The sequence below is a fragment of the Ascidia mentula genome, chromosome 9, assembly GCF_947561715.1.
Source record: "Ascidia mentula chromosome 9, kaAscMent1.1, whole genome shotgun sequence".
Classification (NCBI taxonomy): Eukaryota; Metazoa; Chordata; class Ascidiacea; order Phlebobranchia; family Ascidiidae; genus Ascidia; species Ascidia mentula.
The window spans coordinates 4795416-4816227 of NC_138574.1; the positions used below are offsets into that span (position 1 = coordinate 4795416).

Below are 20812 nucleotides of genomic sequence, written 5' to 3' on the forward strand. Positions count from 1 at the left end.
TAGAAACCGCAGCTCCGTCAGAATAAAGCGGATTTGTTAGTTTTCTTGGAAGAGGGTTGCGCGTTACGACTATTGTAGAAAACCCCCTGTTACACTGTCCGGGCGCAGGAGTCACGCCCACCCGCACTGCCAAGGGCAGCGTAACATCGTTTCGAATTATTGGATTTATTCTCAGCCATCGAATTATTTGGATTTATTCTCAGCCCGTTTTGAATTATTGTATTTATTCTCAGCCCGTTTTGAATTATTGGATTTAATCTCAGTCCGTTTCGAACTGTTTGGATTTATTACCATTGGGATTTATTACTATTTGAAATGTGTGATTCTGCTTCACCGTCTTCGTCTTCCACAGTCGAGGACCCGGCGGTTTTGCTAGTATCAAGCTGCGCGCACGCATGGCAACAATCTTGTCTGCGTGTTGAAGAGTTAATGCTGAAAATTGACAACGCTGTGCTTGTTAAAGAATACCTGCCACAGTTGGAGAAGTGTTTTTCCGACCTGATTGATGCCTATGCGCCGCTTGCTGAAAACAGCGAAGAATTAGCTCTAGCAAGACAGGATTGCCAGCGCGCAAAACGTGAACTCGATTCTCGTGTTGCGGAGTGGTTTGCCAACGCCAAGAAGTCAACTGGGCGTCGGAAGACTATATCAAGCCGATCGTCGAGTTCACATGTTGACGTACATAGCTCTGTTTCCTCCACCTCCTCGATTACCCGTCAAAGAATAGCCGCTCGTGTTAAACTTCAATTGGCTCGGGTGTCACAGCGTCAAGTCAATGAAGATTCTGAACTTGCAAGGCGTCAAGCAGAACTTGATGCTGACCTTGCAAGGCGTCGAGCAGAACTTGATGCTGACCTTGCAAGGCGTAAAGCAGAACTTGATGCTGAACGAAGAAGAAAACAGGTCGACGATGAGGTTGAGATAGCCGAGGCTGAAGTACGTGCGTGGGAGGAAGAATCCATTGCTGGAGATCCCCTGCTGTGTGACCCAAGACACCCTCCCGTGACAAGTTCCTCTGTCGGGGGGCTTCGACCTGAGTTAAATATTGCGCCGGTAAATGCGTACCAACCTGCTGTCCCTGTCGTGCCACGGTCACACCCAACTTGCGTGGATACGAAGCCGTTTTTCCCGCAATCTGTCAGCGCACCCGTTGCTAAGTTATATCAAGGTCCTGATCCCTTTCCGTCGAACATACAGGATGTTGTCTCTCCGTCGCGTAGATACGTCCCAGAAGAGGACTTCATACAACAGCGAATCGTTTTGCCCCAGCCCGCGGTCAGAAAGTTTGATGGCGATCCGTTGCACTACTGGTCATTTGTTCGTGCTATTGAGTCCCATGTTCATAGCCGAACGAAGTCCCAAGATTCACGGCTAGTTTGTTTGTTGCAATTCTGCGAAGACTTCATTGCTGCTAAACTTGAGATCTACAGCAAGGATAAGATCTCAGGATACTCCAAAGCCCGTTCCCGACTTGAATACGATTACGGACAACCCCATATTATTGCCAACGCATGTGAACGTCGGCTCAAACAATTTCCGCCAGTCAAGCAAGGTCGACCAAAAGACCTGATGGAATTTTCTGACCTTTTAGAAAAGTGTCGCAGCTCACTCGAAGATATTGAGGAGTACGCGAGCTTGAACTCCTTGGATACGTTAAGACAGCTAATTCGAAAACTGCCGTTCCGGCTTCAAGAGAAGTGGATCGAACGTTCCGTTCAAGTGCTCGACGAGACTGGATCCCAAGCCGGATATCTCGCCTTTACAAATTTTGTCGTAGAGCGAGCGCGCATCGCCAACTCGTTGTTCGGTGTCGAGGCTGTCTACGAAAGCGTGCACGAAAAACCCGTCCCTGTTTCGGTAAAGAAGGGTCCTCGTGCTGCTGCGTACAACGTCTCGTCGTCGACATCCAGTCAGCCTCGAAGTCAAAACCCACCTACTCCCGTTTCATGTGCGTGCTGTAACAAGCCTCACGACCTGTCCAAGTGCCCGAAATTCGACGGAATGTCTCCCCAGGATAGACGCGGGTTTGTTGTCACAAATGGATTGTGTTTTAAATGCCTTTTTTCAGGTCATCGTTGCGGGAAATGCACGATTCGCAAGCCATGCTCGGTAGAAGGTTGCACTGGCACTTTTCACCACACAAAGTTGCATGGCGCCTTTCAGAAGAGGCGACCCGGCAAGATTACAGAGAACCCTGCCCCGAAGCCACCGCCGGTAGAACAATCGGCAACGATAATGGAAGCTACAACGGACAACTGCGGAGTCTACCTCAACGTCGTTCCCGTAAAGGTCAGACACAACGACATCGAGGTAAATACGTACGCTTTTCTTGATCAAGGTTCTACGTCTACATTTTGCGAACAAGGTCTGATTGATAAACTTGGTCTGCAATCCAAGGATCGAAAGATTTGTCTGAGCACTCTGACAGATCAATCGCGAGTGTACCAAGGCTCCACTGTGTCCTTCACCGTCATGCCGCTTGATGACGGAGAGCCGTTGTTGTTGCCGGAAGTGCTGTCCATCGACAAAATTCCCGTGTCGCCGAATAGGATCCCTGATGCGAAGAAGCTTGCGGAGTTCAATCACCTCAAGGAGTTGCCCCTGCGTCGCCTGGAAGGGGGAACTGTGACGATACTGATCGGAGCCGATAACCCCGCAGCCTTCCACGTACAGTGTACACGTTCTGGACCGCAGGGGACCCCTTGTGCTGTAAAGACATCTCTTGGCTGGTCACTCTTTGGTCCCGCACTTGGTTCGTCTGCAAGGAGCCAAGCACATGTCCGTTTTTTAAAGGTTGCACAAGTCATGTTCCAACGGGAGATAGAGTGTTTGTGGAAGAGCGACTTTGGCGACGGGACATCAGTATTCGACATGCCCACATCCAGGGAAGATCGAATTGTTTATGACATGATGAAGGCATCGGTGAAGCACCAAGATGGACATTTTGAGCTCCCATTACCCTGGAGACCTGGAATCGAAAAGTTGCCACCCAGCCGCCAGATGGCGGAAAAGCGGCTGGTCGGTTTGAAAAGACGATTGTCTAACAACGATGTTCTGCGAAAGGGATATGTAGACACGGTGCAAACGTACATATCCAAAGGATACGCCGAAGAAATTCCCGACAACAAGGTCGTGACAGACAATCGCATCTGGTACCTGCCTCACCACCCAGTATTTAACCCACACAAGCCTGACAAGCTTCGTGTGGTCTTTGATTGTGCTGCCCGAAGCAGAAGCGTCTCACTGAACGACGCACTGATGCAAGGTCCTGATTTTGTAAACAGTTTGGTTGGCGTGCTAACCCGTTTTCGCTGTCAGCCGGTTGCCTTGATTGCCGACATCGAGGCAATGTTCCACCAGGTTCGGGTGGAACCCCGTGATCGCGATGCACTTCGATTTCTCTGGTGGCCCGGTGGAGATCTGACCTGTACACCGACGCCTCACCGGATGAAAGTGCACTTATTTGGTGCAACGTCCTCTCCGAGTTGCGCCACCTTCTGTCTGAGGCAGACCGCAGATTTATTCGGTAAAAACTTTGATCCACAGGTTGAATCCGTTTTGCGGCGCAATTTTTATGTGGACGACTGCCTCGCATCCGTCAAGGATATAGAAACTGCTATCGCTGTTCGTCTTCGTTTGAAAGACCTGCTAGCCAGAGGAGGATTTCGCTTGACAAAGTGGCTCTCTAACGAACAGCGCGTTTTGGAGTCGGTTCCCGAAAACGATCGAGCAAAGGTTGTGAAATCGCGTTGCCTCGATGATGCTACGCAACAGAGAGTCCTTGGTGTTCATTGGTCTGTTGCGGAGGACGCATTTCGGTTCAAAGTCAAACCGCCGAGCAGGCCGCACACGCGTAGAGGAATCCTTTCAGCTGTCAGTTCACTTTACGACCCTCTGGGTTTCGTATCTCCCGTGATTCTAAGGGCCAAGTTATTGCTGCAGGACTTGTGCAGAATGGAACTGAATTGGGATGACGGCATTCCGGAATTGATATCCGATAACTGGAAGAGGTGGCTTGCTGAGTTGCCTCACTTAAGCAATGTTGTCGTTCCACGTTGCTTCAGGTCTTCGGAACTGAAACCTCCATTGAAGTATCAACTGCATCATTTCGCTGACGCATCTAAGTATGCGTATGGCGCCGTGTCATATCTTCGCATCGAAGACGATCACAGGACAGTGATGTGTTCTTTTCTGATTGGAAAATCCCGACTTGCCCCGTTGAACACGAAGACGATCCCTCGACTGGAGCTCACCGCTGCTGTGCTCGCTGCGAGGTTGGATCGCCTCATGAGAAAGGAACTAGACTTGCCCATTGAAAGTTCAGTTTTCTGGAGTGATTCCACTGCTGTTCTGTTAAGCATTCGAAATGCAACCAAACGGTTTCCAGTTTTTGTCGCCAATCGCCTGGCAGAGATTGAGCGACTGACCGACATTACGAATTGGAAACACGTTCCTACAAAATTAAATCCCGCAGATGATGCCTCAAGAGGTCTACCCGCTGATGCCCTTGTCAATTCGAGTCGCTGGTTAAAAGGCCCAATGTTTCTCCTGGAGCCAGAAACTAACTGGCCGTCGCAACCGCCAAATGCTGCCGATATTCCTGAGGAATTTAATCCGATGGGGAAGGCTGCAGCCTCCTGTACTGTTAACGTACATCAGCCGAAGCACCCCATGGATCGAATCATTGAACGTTACTCGTGCCTACACCGATTAAAGAAAGCCGTGGCCTGGTGGATGAGATTTAAGATGTTTTTGATACATCGAAGGAAATTATCAGTTGTCCCGTCAACTGACATTGGCTTGTCTGAGTTGAAGATCGCCGAGTTGGAACTTGTCAAGTACGAGCAGCGGAAAAGTTTTGCTTTACTTCTCTCTGCATTAAGTGGAAATTCTCGACTGAAAAAGACTGACTGCAGTCGTTCTGTGTACAAGTTAAACCCTGTTCTGGTTGATCAAGTGCTCCGTGTTGGTGGACGTTTAGACAAAGCGCCGATAAGTTTCAACGCGAGACATCCTGCAATCATGCCCCATTCTTCGCATTTGACTGACCTATTAATCCTGGCCCATCATGAAAGAGTTGGACACTCCGGGATGGGACACACCTGGACTTCAGTTCGACAAGACTACTGGATCATCAAGGGCGGTGTTGCCGTACGGCGCGTGCTTGGAAAATGTCTGTCTTGTCGACGCCGCAATGCTCAACCGGGTCGGCAGATGATGGCCGATCTGCCGTCGGCTCGCTTGGGAATCGCTGAACCTCCGTTCTCCAATGTCGGAATTGACTATTTCGGTCCTTTTCTGGTGAAGCAGGGTCGCAGCGAAGTGAAACGTTACGGTTGCATATTCACCTGCCTTACAATCCGTGCTGTTCATCTGGAGGTTGCCCACAGTCTGTCTACTGATTCGTTTATAGCTGCCCTTCGTCGTTTCATTGGGAGACGCGGAGCACCAAAGCATATCTTCAGCGACAATGGCACAAATTTTGTTGGTGCCGAGAAAATACTGAGAGAGTCGTTGCAAGCATGGAACCAGCTTCAAATCTCTGAATTTCTGCTTCAGAAACAGACGTCGTGGTCATTCAACCCTCCTGCTGCAAGCCACATGGGTGGCGTTTGGGAACGTATGATTCGTTCTGTTCGTCGGATCATGTCCTCGCTTGCTGGTTCCCAGGTGATGTCTGATGAAGTCTTGGAGACCTTGTTTGTGGAAGCTGAATCCATAATCAACTCAAGACCCCTTGTCCCGGTGACATTTGATCATAGGGACGAAGAACCGCTGACCCCGAATCATCTCCTGCTGATGAGAGGATCGCCCAACCTGCCTCCGACGATTGCAGAGAAAAAGGATTGCTATACAAGACGGCGTTGGCGTCAGGTGCAGTTTCTCGCTGACCATTTCTGGAAGAGGTTCATGAGAGAATACCTGCCGGTTATCACTGCTCGTCCCAAGTGGCATGATTCTCATCGCAACTTTAAGAAAAATGATGTCGTCCTACTTGTGTGCGAATCTGAGTGCCGTTCAAAATGGGCGATCGGTCGAATCATTGAGACGTACCCCGATGAAAATGGAAAAGTTCGCATTGTGCTCGTTCGGACGAGCAGCGGTGTCTTTCGGCGCCCTATCACAAAACTGTGTCGCATCGTTGATTCTGATGAGACCTCCTCAACCTTTCCGAGCGATGTCAGCTCGGTTTGCTAGATGAACTCCGGGTAACTGCTCGGTCTTCTGAAGATACCTTCGTACACTGATTTTTTGCCGCGGTGCGCACGATATTGGCGATGTGTTTGTAAAAATGTTTCATGTTATTCCCACATTTTGGGGGGGAGTGTTACATCGCCACTAGTATGCTGTGTGTGTGTTTTCTATGTTGTGATTGTTTGACGTCATCTCAATGTGCCGTTGTTGCGTCACACGAACATTTGTCTTAGTGGAACACTGCTGCCTGCCACTGCTGTTGACTTGTTATTGTCTACCAGTGCTGCTGACCTATTGTAAATGTATTTTCTATTTGAATAGCCTATTGCATAAAGATAATTTAAGTGCCATTGTTTTCCGCTGATTGGTTGATCTGAAACCTCCCGAAATTTGTGACTCTGGTGCTATAATAATTCGGTAAGCAGAATTTGCTTATTTCTGTGTGTTTGTTTTTGGTCGCTAATTCTACAACTGTTTATGTAGAAACCGCAGCTCCGTCAGAATAAAGCGGATTTGTTAGTTTTCTTGGAAGAGGGTTGCGCGTTACGACTATTGTAGAAAACCCCCTGTTACACTGTCCGGGCGCAGGAGTCACGCCCACCCGCACTGCCAAGGGCAGCGTAACACCTCATTTAGTGTAAAGTTGGCACTCAAAAAGGTTTTTACGTTGCTATCATGTTCTTCCTTTGAAATCACAGTCACAGTCGCGTTAACCAAGTATGGATACGTCTCTTTTAGATGACAGTCTTGAACAAGAGTGTCCATAACTTGTTAAAAAGCAGGGATTTCCAAAGGGAATTCTGTAAAACTTTCCATCATGTTCAAACGGCGTGCACGGTTTGTCTTTCTTACAAATTGAAACTTGATGATACGCAGACTTGAGATCAAACGTGGAAAACCAAGTGTATTTCGAAAGGCTGTTAACAATGTCATCAAGCCGGGATAACGGATATGCATATAACTCAGAGTGTTTATTTATAGTCTGGAAATAGTCAATACACATTCTTCTTTTCCCAGAAACCTTATCCTTGACAACAAGAGGTTGCGCTTTCCACGGCGATACAGTTGGGCTGATTATTCGAGCAATATAATTTGTATCTGACACTGAAAACCTAGGTGATTTTATTGCGATTGGTTGGCAGTTTTTTCTTAAGTTTCGAAAAGCGAAGGAAAACTGCTTCGACAGCAGATATTCATTCCTTTGTGTTTGTGGGCGTGTGCCGACGTCAATAGCTTTGCCCTAATCCGTATGAGCCCTACTGCTGATTAACTGCGTGTGCTACCGCGCACATGTTCTGTTTTAGTCTTGTCGATGACATGACGTAATGTTTTCTTTTGAACCTCTTTCACAGTTGTGACTGCAGTATTTTAAAGCCGCATGTACGGCAAAATAAACAATAAAAATTAGCCGCAAAGGATATTAGGACTGCAACAACTTCAAAAGAAAATCGCACGACGACAGAAAAACGTTTGTGCAAAATCAAGGGACTGGAGTCGCAACACATGGTTTGTCACTGAGATAGAAATTAAGCCTATGTAATATAACTTGTGAAAAAAACATGCCACTACCTGGTAAGATGGCCGAGTAACCCGCGTGCAATTTTTTGTTTAACTTGCTTCTCTCTGCTTAATATTTAACGTAGATTTATCGAGTGGCTTGTGTTTGTCGGTAAATAACCCACGGAGACAGCAAACGCTTGTAGCAACACGCATGTTTCCCGCTATAGGGAATGCTGTGTAAGAAATTCGAGCTTTCTATATTTAAAGGTAAACGAATGTATCTGTCTATTGATAGACCTTTATTCGTAAGTAGCACGGTTATGGTCAAGCACAATGGGTGGAAAACAAAGTACACACCAAGTTGTGTACGACAAACATGTTCTTGGTTACATCAAGAAAAGACCTGACGTATTTAAAAGCCTGAGCCCAAAACTTGGTGACCTTGGCAGTGTTCAAGAAATCCTGGAGACAGAAGGGAAAATCATTCTACAAGTGAGGAATAGGATAAAATAATTAAAACGTAGCTATCTACATAGTTTTGTTCCTAATCTGTTGTTTACTTTCATGAAGCGTTCTTGTTTGCACGGATTTATATGAGTTAAATTGAAATGCAATGACACAGACATGGACTACATTTAAAAGTTTAAATTCACTCCGACCTTTCGATCCTTTAAATTAATTGATAGGCATCTAGTTTCATATTTCCAGGGGTACGGCTGTATTGTGACGTCTAATATGTTATTAGCAAAAATTTCATTTTTAAAAAAGTTGCATACTAGCCGAAACGGCGGCGTTACCGATGAACACACGAGATCGGTGTATGCCTATGACGAAACGGACAAATAGCGGGCCAGCAATTGGCATAATATGCTGTGTGTGAAGCTGGCTTTGCAACAAAACGAATTCAACTATCCAAGCGAACTTACCGAAAACTAAGTCAACATTTGTTGTGTGCGGTCGTGTAAAAAATGAGCGATTCACTTTATGCGCAATAATCGTTTCCAACCAACCGCCCGTTTTTTTCGCTAGACCCAGAAACACTTTGTATTTAGGCCCTGCATGGATTGATTGTTACGTGTTGTAACAATGCTTGACAGTGGGTTTGAGATTGTGCAGATAAATCTTCTAACGTCGTGTTAAGGCGTGCGGTTTCCGAAAGACCGGCATTTTGGCCTACTCAAACTTTTTTGAAAAACCTTGTCGCCCCCTGACCTGCACCCCCCCCCCCCTCCCATCGGATTTGGCGCTTTTTTTTACACTATTAAGAAATTACATAAAATTCTAAAATTAAGTATCTTTAGGCTAACTCAGAAGAATCACTGTCCAGTTGCAAGAGGGTGGTGGATGAATTTATGATGGGGTTCATGTCATTCGAAGAGGTTGTGCAACCCAACATTTATTCTCTGGACAGCGTTCTTGCACAATTGATTAACGTAGACACAATGAAGAACTTAGAATTTAATAAAGTGAGAATCACAGGTCCCCAGGATGATGTTTATAAAGCCGTAATTTTTTTGCGCAAGTTAAGTCAGTCTCAACCTGACCAAAAGCAACCATTATCTTTAACTAGGTAAGACATCTACAAACAAATTTTAATGTAATATATTGCATGTTTCTCCTATGCTATTCAGATATAATAATTATGGCTCGATTGGATTTTTGCTTGGCTTGTTAGTTCTTAGTATGTAACTTATGACTGACAATCTTGGTGACCACTATGGCATCACCTGGAATTGTACTTTGTCCTAAAAGCCAGAAACTGGATCAGAACTAAAGTAACTTACTTGCAATTATCTTCAAAAATACTGAATAGGAACTTGATAAATATCTTGAGTAAACACAAATAATTTAATTCTGATCATATTAAACATATTTTTTTGGAAAAACTAGGAACTTTTTTTCAACTAAGTGACTTTGCTTATAGTGAGCCAGCCTCAATCCAACCACCTCCAATTATTACTACTATTCCAACTCAGCAAAAGCAAGTCTCCCATGTCTCTAATGAACCTGCAAGTGATAATCAGTAAGTATTACTTCAAAGTGATTCTCTTCATTTTCAAGTGATTGGCAGTTTATTACTGTTAAAATAAAAGTAATGACACACAGAAAATTATACTTATTTTTAGAAATCTGTCCATTAATGATGAAGCCGAGGATTCTGTTACATCAGAGGAAAAGATTGAGCCAGATAAAGACATTATTACCTCAAAGCATTGGTGATGGTTTTGCTCATCTTTCATATTTATTTATTACTTTCAGTATGATATGATGTGTGTTAATCATAAGCTGGGTAGCTTTACCATCCTTATTTTCAAGGCCCATCCTTATTTTGAAAGGTGAACTCTTAGGAAGCTCCAATGTCCTTGTCTCTGGGATTTGTCCCTACCTGTAAAAATGAACCTTTATTTTTAGGCATTTTAAGCCGTTTTAGCCCCCAGGTGTCCTTATCTTCTATGTTTTGACTCAAGTAACATTATGTGCTGACTCTACCTGTTTTTATCCAATATCATTTCTCCACGATTTCCACATGTGACCAAAAAAAAAAAAGGTCATGTTAAAATTTATGTAAAATATATAACGTAATTTAAGGTAAATCAAATTCCATATGGGGCGCATTGGTCTACTGACTGAGCTATACAAGCTCATCATTCAGAGTGCGTATACAGTGGTAAAGTTGCAAGGGACTGTCAGTTTTATGTAGGGGGTATTGAACATTATATTCACCCATTCAAGTTTATCACCAAGTCAGAAATGAAAGATTTTTTAAATTTAGTATTTCTTTGAATATTAAATTAATATCAAGATCAGTCAAAAGTAGTTTTAAAAAGACCCTAAACTGGATAAAAATCTTGAAACCAAAATATTAATTGCATTGATATTATCTGTTACATAATGTATTGTTTCTGTGTTAGTACATGTTTATATCATTTCTGTTTCAATTACGACAAACATTTTTTTTAGTGTTACTGAATCAGACTGTGAATATGTTGCAAAGGCACCAGACCAGGCTGTAGCCAGATTTATTTTGACATCAAAAAATCATTACAAAGCACTTCAGGATGATGTCTTGCGAGTTGCCAAAGTATGCATTCGAAAAGAAGAAACTTCTTTTGTTTACTGGTACACAAAAAAAGTAAAGGTACTTGTCTATAATTATGTCCTAACTATAAATTTCATAAAATTTGAAGTAATTTTTGAGATGTAAAGTTACAGTTTATTGGCCAATAAACATGACTTAACTGCAATATGTAGAAAATAATTTAATTTCAAGTAAACTCATCCATGTAATGTGAAAACATGCGTGGAATCACCCATGCTTTATCTTAATTATTTGGGTATCTCTTGCATTATGGAAATTACTGTTGTTTACTTTTGCCTATAAAATTTTATTTGCAACTTTTTAAAGGAGTCTGTTGATGACTTTCCAAAATACTGCAAAAAGAAGTTGAACAGTACTTTAAACCGTTTCCTGAGTGAACACAAAGTCTTTAACAATCATGATTTAAAAAAGGCTGTTGCCATGGAACCTTCATATTTTGAGTCTGAGCAAAATGAGTGGGTTTCCATAAAGTGGTACAACGACCAAAACAAAGTTGTTGTTTGTGGCCTAAAAAAAGAAGTTATATCAAAAGTAGAAGAAATCTCCGAACATGTATCTAAGTATGTCTATGTTTCTTTAATTTTAACAAAGTAGAAACAAATTCTGTCTGAAGTGAAGTCTGAAACTTCATCCTTCAAGTAACACAAGTATAAAATGATGCTTTCTTTGTTGTAGGTATCAAAATCACCATTTCTTTTTAAAAATGATGGATCAAAATGTAGGTGAATTTGTTCATGAAAGTGAACAACATACCCGAAAACTGGAAAGACACATGCATGATATAAGTACGGTATCAATACAACTGAAATCAGAAGAATTGTTTGTAAAAATTTTTTCCATAAACCAGGTATTTTATATAAACTAAAAACTAAATTAAACAGCACTTATTATTCAACATATTTCTGTCGTAGATAACTGAACAAGAAAAGGTTTTATTTGAAAATGAGTGTAAGAATCGAGTGGAAATTTTTTTGAATAATTATTCTAAATGCAAAATTGACTGTGGTGATGTCTTGATAAAGCAAATTATCTGTGAAAGTAATATACTCGTTGGCAATGTCAATGTTCGTGTGAAAGTGGAAGATGCTGCTGTTTTACTTATGGGGGAAAATAGTGCAATGCAACGAACAAAGGATCGTATTAACAACAAGATTCATGAGCTAAAGATGCGGTAAAAAATTCATAATTTTAAAGGCACATATAGTCTTTTTTCTTTTTAAGAAGCATGGTTGTGAAGCCATCAAGGAGATTTTAACATACTTTCATAATGGGTAGTAAACATAAAAATAATTATTTTTTAGTTTGTGAATAATATTCTTTTATATTTTTTTTTCTTGTATGTTTTTATATACTATATTAATTAATTTTCATTGACCACTGTCTTATGAAAATCCCTAAATTGGTGTGAATATTTTTCAGTTATCAAATTGCTGAGATCTGGAATTTATCACAATGTGAAAAATCTCCAAATATGTTTGTATACAAATGCAATGGAAGGGAAACTGAAATTCTCAGATTTGTTGTTAAGTCAAATCTCCAAGCAGTCAGTGTTACATTGCAGGAGTTGGGAAATGTGCTTGTTGACCCTAGAGCTGGAAAAATTGTTGTTGAGTTGCACGTGGTATTTGGTGTTAATGGAAACTGTGTATAATATTGCAGTCTGATTCTTGAAAATACATGTTTCAGAAATACAGAGGTGTATTTAGTGACTGCTATTCATATGTGGGAACATTCTTTAATCAATATGACTTCATTAAAATGGAACAAAGATCTAATCTATTGCATAGAATCCACAAAAATGATCCAACTCTGTTTACCAAGCAAGGAGACATAATTCGCAATGTGTTTGCACGCTTTCACCAAAATCAAGTTTTCATTATAGGTGAAAAGGATATATGCAAACAGAAGAAACTGGACATTGAGAAAGCAATGTTAGTGATATTGCCAAAATCAAATAGGTTTTATGGATAAATAGAGTAATTTTTAAACAAAGGTAAAGTTAAAAAATGTGCATTATTACAAAACATACAATGCTACAATATATGATCACTGGCATTGCAGAAAAAAAAACCAAGCTCCCGGTGAGGTTTGAACTCACGACCCTGGGCTAACCAAGCCCAACGCTCTACCAACAGAGCTACAGAAGCTCAATGTTTAGAGGTGTATATTGTGGTCAAGATACAATAGTCTGTAGGTGCGCAACTTGCTCTCACATTTACATAAGGATCCTTAAACCTCACTGGGAGATTTTTTCGATCTTACTTTAACTTGCACAAAAAAATGGCTTATTCAGCTAGGCTAAAATGCCCTGACTGCAATGCCAGTGTACCTATTGGTAAAAATTCAACAGCTCATATCAAATAAGTGTCTTCACAGTGGGACAATCCTGCCTTGTTTTGTGATAGCAAGAAACACTTCTTGCTTTAATATTTTATGATGTGATGATTGCTATGACATGTAACGATTTTGTGATGTGATGATGCAATGACGTGTAATGTCCAACAAAATAATACTTTACCTGACATGATTTTCAGAAAAATGCTGAGAAATCCACCTTCTGCAAGGCAAGCAACATCATCAAAACTTACCACAGTAATGAAAAATTGTTCCACTGAGGATATTTTGTAAGTACATGTATCTCTCATTTCTGTATGCACCAAGATGTTGTAAACTGTGAAAAGATGTGAGATTTATTGCAAAAGATAAAAATGCTTCACTAATATGCACAAACATTTTATCAGGATTTACATTCATTGTGGAATTGAGAAACACCTCAAGGCAAAGTATGGGAACGATGCTTTTCACTGCTCTGTTGAACAACAGAGAATAGAAATTCAAGGAACCAAAGAAGATGTTGAGAAAATACAATGTGAACTTCACAACTTGGTTTGCAATTAGTTTCCATAATGCAGTGCTGACTAGTTATGTTTGTGTGATTGTTTTATAACCAATATCTATAATAGGTGTGTTTGAGGAAAAACCTATGACTTTATGTGAAAGAAAATTTTTTTTACAGCATGGAAAATTAATTAAAAACACTCCTAAAATCAGCGACCATTATAAAATTCAATTTCTGAAGAAGATTTTCAGTGAAAGCAATTCTGTTGCCTGTGAATTACAGACTCAAATCAATGAATATTTGTTGAAAAATGTCATAAATGGTATTTACATTATGTTGATATTTGGATTTATTTATTAGCTGTATATTGTTTGTAGGTTTACTGATTTACAATACAGATGTTCAACTGGTTACAAATGGCATTGAGGAATTTAAAACTGCCTCTAGAATATTGGACCAGTTTGTCAAGCATGAAATTATTGAAGCAGCGGATGTGTTACATGAGACATTTGATTTAAAAGAATGGAAAGAACTAATTAACACAAGTGTTGAAGTCTTTGTTCAGGTGACAGTAGATTTGTATTTTGCAAGAAAGTTTATATTGCTTTAGGACAGCTGTTAAGTTTACAATGCATTCAAATATTACTGTTAATTTCAACATCTTTAAACCTTTAAATAGCTAGTATTATGGTAAATATTGTTAAGTATAACCACTGTTTGGGTTTTAGTTTGTCTGAAATACTTTCTGTTTTTATTTTAAAATTATGTTTAAATAACAATTATATCAAAACTTAACTAAAAATTAAAGATAAAACCATTTAAAAAAGCTGTGTTATCTTCCAGAACGAAAAGATAAGTGTAGTTGGAATATGTGATGAGGATATTCAGAAGCTTGTATGCAATATCAAAGTTTTTCTCAGTGATTATAAGCACACTAAAAGGGAATTTCAGTGTGAAGAAGAACTTTCAAAGTTTTTTATCAATCGATGTTCCTTGGAATGGCCAAAGTCAATAACAACAAGGTTTACACCTACTGTCTGCAAGATTGAAGGTCCACAGAAACATGTGCAACAAGGTGGAGTCAAATTTTCTCATAAGTTTATTTGTAAATAGAAAATAGAACAACACCATCATGAAGGTAAAAAAGAAATTGATACAGAAGTCCACTTTTTTCAAAATTAGCCTGGAGTGTTCGAGGTGTTTCGTTTTTAAAAAAGTTTTTTAAACTTCAGCATACATTTGTTTAGTTTGTGTAAACTTTGAAATAAACTCACTGATGTATTCTCATTTCCTAATTCTTTGCATTTGATTCCAGTTGTAAAAATGTTTGAGGCTGTAGCTGCCAATTATCATCCACTTGAACTTAAAGTATCTGCTCCAGGAATCTCTGCATATCTAAATACTAAACACTGGTTGAACTTCATCAAAAAACTTGAAGAAGAAAAATGCTGCAAAGTTATTGCAAAGGTAATGGTTTGACACATAGCCATGAATAGACAGGGGCAGGTTCCCAGCCTCAAAGTCAATCAGTCAGTCAGTTTATTTCCGAGAATTAAAATAATTGCAAAAAAATAAAGAAAGCATCATAATTGCTGAATAAAGCACAGTAATTTAGAAAAAATCAAACAAAGCACAAATAATTGCATTGGCGAATCGTTGTGAAAACTCACAAAGGTTTGTAACATGTCATTTTCATCTCCAAACATCTAGTTCCCCAACATTCTGTCCAACCATAAGCCTACTGGCAGTTTTTTCCTGCCCCATTTGTTCTTCCCTTGCAAATTCTATCACACATCCCCATGATGGATATTCCCACTACTAATTTTGTTTAAGTTTAGTAAAAACTGCATTTTTAATGTTATAAGTTAACAAAACTGTAAGTTAAATTCCTAAGCTTTGTATTAGTTGCTATTCATGGGACATCATATTATAGCCTGTCAACTTGTAAATATAAAAGTTAGTCCACCCAGTCATTTTGTGCTACCCCAGTTTGACATTAGTTTCATTTTGTTTTTGTGCATTTATAGAAAACACAGCAAGATTGTACCGCACATACGTAAGTTAAAAATATTGTAGGTTTAAACATTATGTTTGTAATTTTTGTTGCATTGAATTATTTAGATTTCAAACCTCAAGTGTGGTCATCCCAGAAGATGAATGCTTCTATGGAAAAATTAAAGTTGTAATTTCTCAGGGTGACATAACATTAGACAACTCTGATGTAATAATTAATGGATGTAACAAAGATTTTAACCTTGATTGGGGTAAAATTTCAATTAAACAATACTACTATGGATTGTGAACACCACGGTTATTTTCTAGGAACTGTTTCTCAGGCTATCTTTAAAACAGCTGGGCCACAGATCCAGCATCAATGTGACAATGCACCAGTGTTAAAATCAAATGTGGTGCGAGTGACCCATTGGAGATTACCTTCTAAATTTGTGGTACATGTAGTCACACCACACTCCATTGAACCTCTGGCAGAAAGAATAAAAAAGGCACTGGAATATGCGGAGCTCTTAAAAGCTTCATCAGTAGCAATTCCAACAATTGGTGCAGGTAAAATATATAAATTGAAACAAAGTAACTTAAATAAATTTATTAACATTTTAAAATTTATTTTGCGTTTGACAGGATTTAAAAGCTGAACAGCAGAAAAGAAAAGTTAATGCATTTGCATTATTTTGGCAGAAACTTTCTGAATACATAATAACTAATTTAAATACAGAAAATCGTTACAGACTACAAAGCTGTGCTTTGTTTAAACTGACCATAGTCAATGATTATAAGAAAAATATTAATTAATGCCTTGTTTGCTGCACAATGTTTACATTTTATTCTTTAAATTTCAGGTGCAATTGGTTTAGATATAAATGATGTGGGTGAGGCATTTTCCAAAGCAATTGATTTGTTTGCCGACACCAACCCTGTCATGGTAAAAACCATAAAGATTGTTGTCTTTGAAGGTGCAGTGGTCAGCAATTTTAAAAAGAAACTATTTGAAGCTAAAGGTAAGTGCATTAACATTCCCATATTTTACAAAACAAAAGCACCTGGGTATAGAAAATATTTGCTTTGGGATGTAATTGGTAAAACAGTTATGGTATTGCATATATTTCCAACATGGGTTCATGTTCCTCACAGCCAATGTGATATGTTTCCAAGGGGTCTGTGAATGAGCAAGGACAGCATTTTCATTTATATTCTGTTTTCTTTTGTTTATTAATTTTTGTTTTTTGAAACCTCTAACCTGTTTGACTTGCTATGTCACAACCTATATTTTGTTTGTACAACTTAGTTTCTCACCAGATCTATAGGTATATTTTTCATGTGGAGAAGATTTAGTGATTTTATAAGGATGTTTCGTGACTACAAAAAGGTTGGGTACCACTGCCTTTAATACAGAGTCCAGCTTGGAAGTTGGGTTCTTCCGGAAGCCTTTTCAGCTGGTTTTCAGCATTTAATTTTTCTTGAGCCAAAACATGTTGAAAATGAGAAAGTTTGAAAAAAAAATGCTTAAAAATGCCAAAAAATAAGAAAGTTTGTATTGACTTTCACAATAAGGACAAATCTTAGAAATAAAAACCTGATTTTATTCTTTTATATGATTTGACATACATTAGGATCTTGTTATAGTCATTTGACATACATTAAGATCTTGTTCATTGATACACTTTTTAATTGCTGCCAAACAAATTACCAAACTTTGAGTGTACACTTGTCTTATGAATATTTTCAAATAAAAAAGTGTTTTAAGTATTATCAAACATTATCTTGGTCATAAAAAAAACCATGTCACAAATTTAAAATATTGCAATCCTAAAGCAAATTTGAACAATTTATTGTGTTTTGTATGTTTTTTGGCATCCATGGTCTTTTTTTTACCCAGCATTTCAGCTCATTGATACCCAAAAGATGCAAAACACTTTTGAAAGTTTGCAGCAGGTTTTAGAACCAAAAGTGTTGTCAGTTTACTGCACAAATAACTCTGATCTGTATGAGGTATTTATTTAATTTTGATAAGTTAAAGTAAAATAAATTACACATAATAAAATTATGTATCATTTCAAATAATGGTTACTTTCTAGGTTCAGAACTTACTTGAGAAGCATATTAAACAAACAATTTCTCTTAAACCTTTACCAAACAACAAGTTTAAGGAATTCACAGCACATGAATGGATTGACATATATCAGTCTGCCATGATATACGGTGTTATGATTTACCAACAAAAGTAAATTCAGTTAAATATGTTCTTTTTCATTATTGTCAAACACCTGACAAATATATTTGATGCATGAACACATTTCCTTTTTATACAGCCCATGTGAGGTCACACTGTATGGTTTGACAGAGAATGTCCACAAAATGGAGGAATTTATCAAGAACTTAATTTTTAAATTTGAAAAATCAACATTTCTGTATCAAAAAACCTGTACTTGGAAGTGGTCTGTTTCAGGTAAAAACCTCAACTTACCAGCAAGAGTTGGAAGGTTGCTTGAAGATGCCCATGAGGTACTGATGCTACCAAAACATTATTGCTGTACTAGTAATTAGAAGCTACAAGCAATTTGTTCAAATATATTTGCAGAGAAAGGAAAAAGAATGTACACTGACTCTGACTCTTTATGGTTCTGAAATAAAGATTAACATGGCTTCTAGAAAATTTCTCTATCATGGACTGCAGGGAAATATTTTTCGCAGCAACAATGACTGGCAAGGTGGAATATTTACTTATATAGTGGGCTGTTGTATGCAAACATCGGTTTGACAAATTTTAAGTAAATTACTGATAATCTTAACATCCTAGTGTTGCTATACCAGGTTTGACTATACATCCCATCTTTACATGTGCAGGGCACCAATTTTTGTTTGTTTCACAGACTTACCACCAAACTGGGAACATATGGAAGGAAATAATATCCAAAAAGTTATAGTACCTGCAAGTTCATATGAATATCATAAAATTGTCCAGTTATTCAAAGCAAGTACATGTATAGACAAGGTGACTGCATTATTACCACAACTGAAATGTTATTTTTGATATACTCAAACTTGTGGATGTGTTTACTACATTTCTGGTAAAAACAGGATGAACATGGTAAAATTCAGGAAGTCATACCCTATGGGCATGGTCAGTTTAGCAATATAATCCCAACAAAGCTGATTGCTTTTATTCAACTTTTGTCGAACAACCAAATTTAAATAATTTATACATATGCGAGGGCAAGTGGCTTATATGTGTCACAATATGGTGTTGTGTCACCAACTTGTCAACCGTACTCTTGTGACAGGTCTGAAATGTTTTCTAACTGACTTTGGACGAACTGACAATGGTAAAATATATATTCCTGTATTTTTGCCAGGCTGATCCTGTTTTTAACAAAAGTGTACACTATTATTACATTGAAAGTAATATACTACTGAAAGGGCGGTGATCGAAAGGTTATCAATTTCAGTTTGTTGTATAGATCAACATAAACACTATTATCAGTCATATATGATTTTGGTTGATTAGATTGAAAGAATTCAAATTCCAGCTTTGTATAAAAAATATATGATTCACAAGAAAGACATACAGCAACACATGCTTTCCCAAAATCCTGTGGAAAGAGACCTCTTTCATGGAACCTCATCAACAGCTGCACAGAAAATATGTCATCAAGGTTTTAATCGCAGTTTTGGCGGCCAAAATGGTAGGAATACATTTCATTTTGCTGTTCAGAATTATACTTTAACTAAATTTGTTGATAGCTACGGTTTATGGGGAAGGAGTTTACTTTGCAAAGAATTCCAAATATTCTGTTGATTATTGCGATCAAAGTGGAGTAAAGCACATGTTTCTTGCTCAAGTACTCACTGGAGATTACTGTCTTGGTCTTAATTCTTATGTTGAACCACCTACAAAGCCTGGTACCCAAGATACCCACAGACTGTATGACTGTGTTGTGAATGTTGAAAAAGATCCATATATTTTTGTTGTATTTAATGATGACAGTGCTTACCCAACATATCTGATCACTTTTTTCTAGTTTGTGCAATCAAAGTTACATCTATTCCCTAAACTTTAATTACAATAATGTTCTGCCTTCTGCTATGTTTATGTGTCCAGTAAACATTCATGACATCTGCATATCCCAACTGATACTACAGTATCACTTTTTATGCTATTGTTTTTTTCTGTGTTTCCTCATTCAATAACTGTTTTGTATCATTATTATTTGCTCATTTTAATCTCATTTTGCACTTTTTAAAAACAAATGAAATAGATGTAATGATTTAGTTTCTGTATTTGTTTTTAATGACATGATATATTTCGATACATGAACTATTAAGTGGCAGATTTTTTTAATTAATATTTTTAGCATATAAAAGTTGTTAGACAATTATTCAGCAACTAACTTTGATGCTATCGTGTAGGGGAGAGATGGACTTAGCACTGAACCATAATAGATGGGATACCTAAATGATTTATTTTCAGCAAAATCCAATTACATTTTTTGGAAGGAATTAAATGCCCCCAGGGGTCAAAAATGCACCTTTCCGGCGACCACTAGAATGCGTGCACGAAGGTTAGCTCTTTCACAAAAACACAAACAACTATAGTCCATTAAACGATTCATTTTTCTGCAAACAAAGCCCCTGAAGTTTTAGTTGCCTGTTTAGTCCAATTTTCCACAGCACCAGATAAATGCCTGATTCAAAACCCCACTAAAACTTGCATATGTGGTCAATAACCCGTAAAATTGGCCCCTATCTATTACTGGTTGCTTTGTGACGTCCTATTATTGTGGCAGAGGACAGAAAACAAAGAAAAGTGGTTAAAACATACTGCGAATTGGAAAAAAAACATTAAAAACACATACATCTGAAGATCAACATTTGGCTATTTCCAAAAACTTTGAAATGATGCTAGAAAAAAATGTGAAGGAGATCCGGCAATTTTTAGGCCTAACATCTTACTATCGCAAATTTATTCGTGACTATGCAGAAAAAGGAAAGCGGTTCCAGTGGGACGACCAATGCCAGGAGGCCTTTGCTCAGTTGAAACGGTACCTTACGACAGCTCCAATCCTTTGCTACCCTAACTTATGTCATTGAAGATGGGACTGGTAAACAACAGACTGTTCATTTCAATCGGCTTAAACCGACCACAGATACATTCCCAATGCCCA

General features: G+C 38.8%; 2 protein-coding genes across 2 annotated transcripts; both read left to right on the top strand.

Moving 5' to 3' along the window:
• The first annotated feature begins 315 nt into the window (after positions 1 to 315).
• Positions 316 to 6198, top strand: LOC145913913 (uncharacterized). Its single transcript, XM_083001683.1, has one exon. It carries the CDS (start codon positions 316 to 318, stop codon positions 6196 to 6198), a length of 5883 nt encoding a protein of 1960 aa, XP_082857809.1.
• A 1982-nt stretch (positions 6199 to 8180) lies between these two features.
• On the top strand, positions 8181 to 19822 carry LOC145913674 (uncharacterized). The gene is made up of 27 exons (XM_083001414.1): positions 8181 to 8187; positions 8997 to 9265; positions 9620 to 9718; positions 9822 to 9911; positions 10657 to 10834; positions 11102 to 11355; positions 11471 to 11642; positions 11707 to 11966; positions 12215 to 12416; positions 12482 to 12726; positions 13330 to 13419; positions 13537 to 13681; positions 13812 to 13956; positions 14012 to 14199; positions 14478 to 14709; positions 14950 to 15101; positions 15662 to 15690; positions 15756 to 15898; positions 15957 to 16196; positions 16490 to 16648; positions 17527 to 17639; positions 17726 to 17871; positions 17960 to 18152; positions 18229 to 18358; positions 18521 to 18642; positions 19156 to 19333; positions 19392 to 19822. Exons 2-27 carry the CDS (start codon positions 9048 to 9050, stop codon positions 19667 to 19669), a joined length of 4401 nt encoding a protein of 1466 aa, XP_082857540.1. The 5' UTR covers positions 8181 to 8187; positions 8997 to 9047; the 3' UTR covers positions 19670 to 19822.
• The last annotated feature ends 990 nt before the right edge of the window (positions 19823 to 20812 follow it).

What these genes read in the sequence shown, in the direction of transcription:
- LOC145913913 (XM_083001683.1), top strand. Translation starts at nt 316, where the DNA reads ATGTGTGATTCTGCTTCACCGTCTTCGTCTTCCACAGTCGAGGACCCG.
- LOC145913674 (XM_083001414.1), top strand. Translation starts at nt 9,048, where the DNA reads ATGATGGGGTTCATGTCATTCGAAGAGGTTGTGCAACCCAACATTTAT. An exon ending in AAATTTTTTCCATAAACCAG is followed by an intron (nt 11,643 to 11,706) that starts GTATTTTATATA and finishes TTTCTGTCGTAG; the next exon opens with ATAACTGAACAAGAAAAGGT. An exon ending in ATTCATGAGCTAAAGATGCG is followed by an intron (nt 11,967 to 12,214) that starts GTAAAAAATTCA and finishes AATATTTTTCAG; the next exon opens with TTATCAAATTGCTGAGATCT.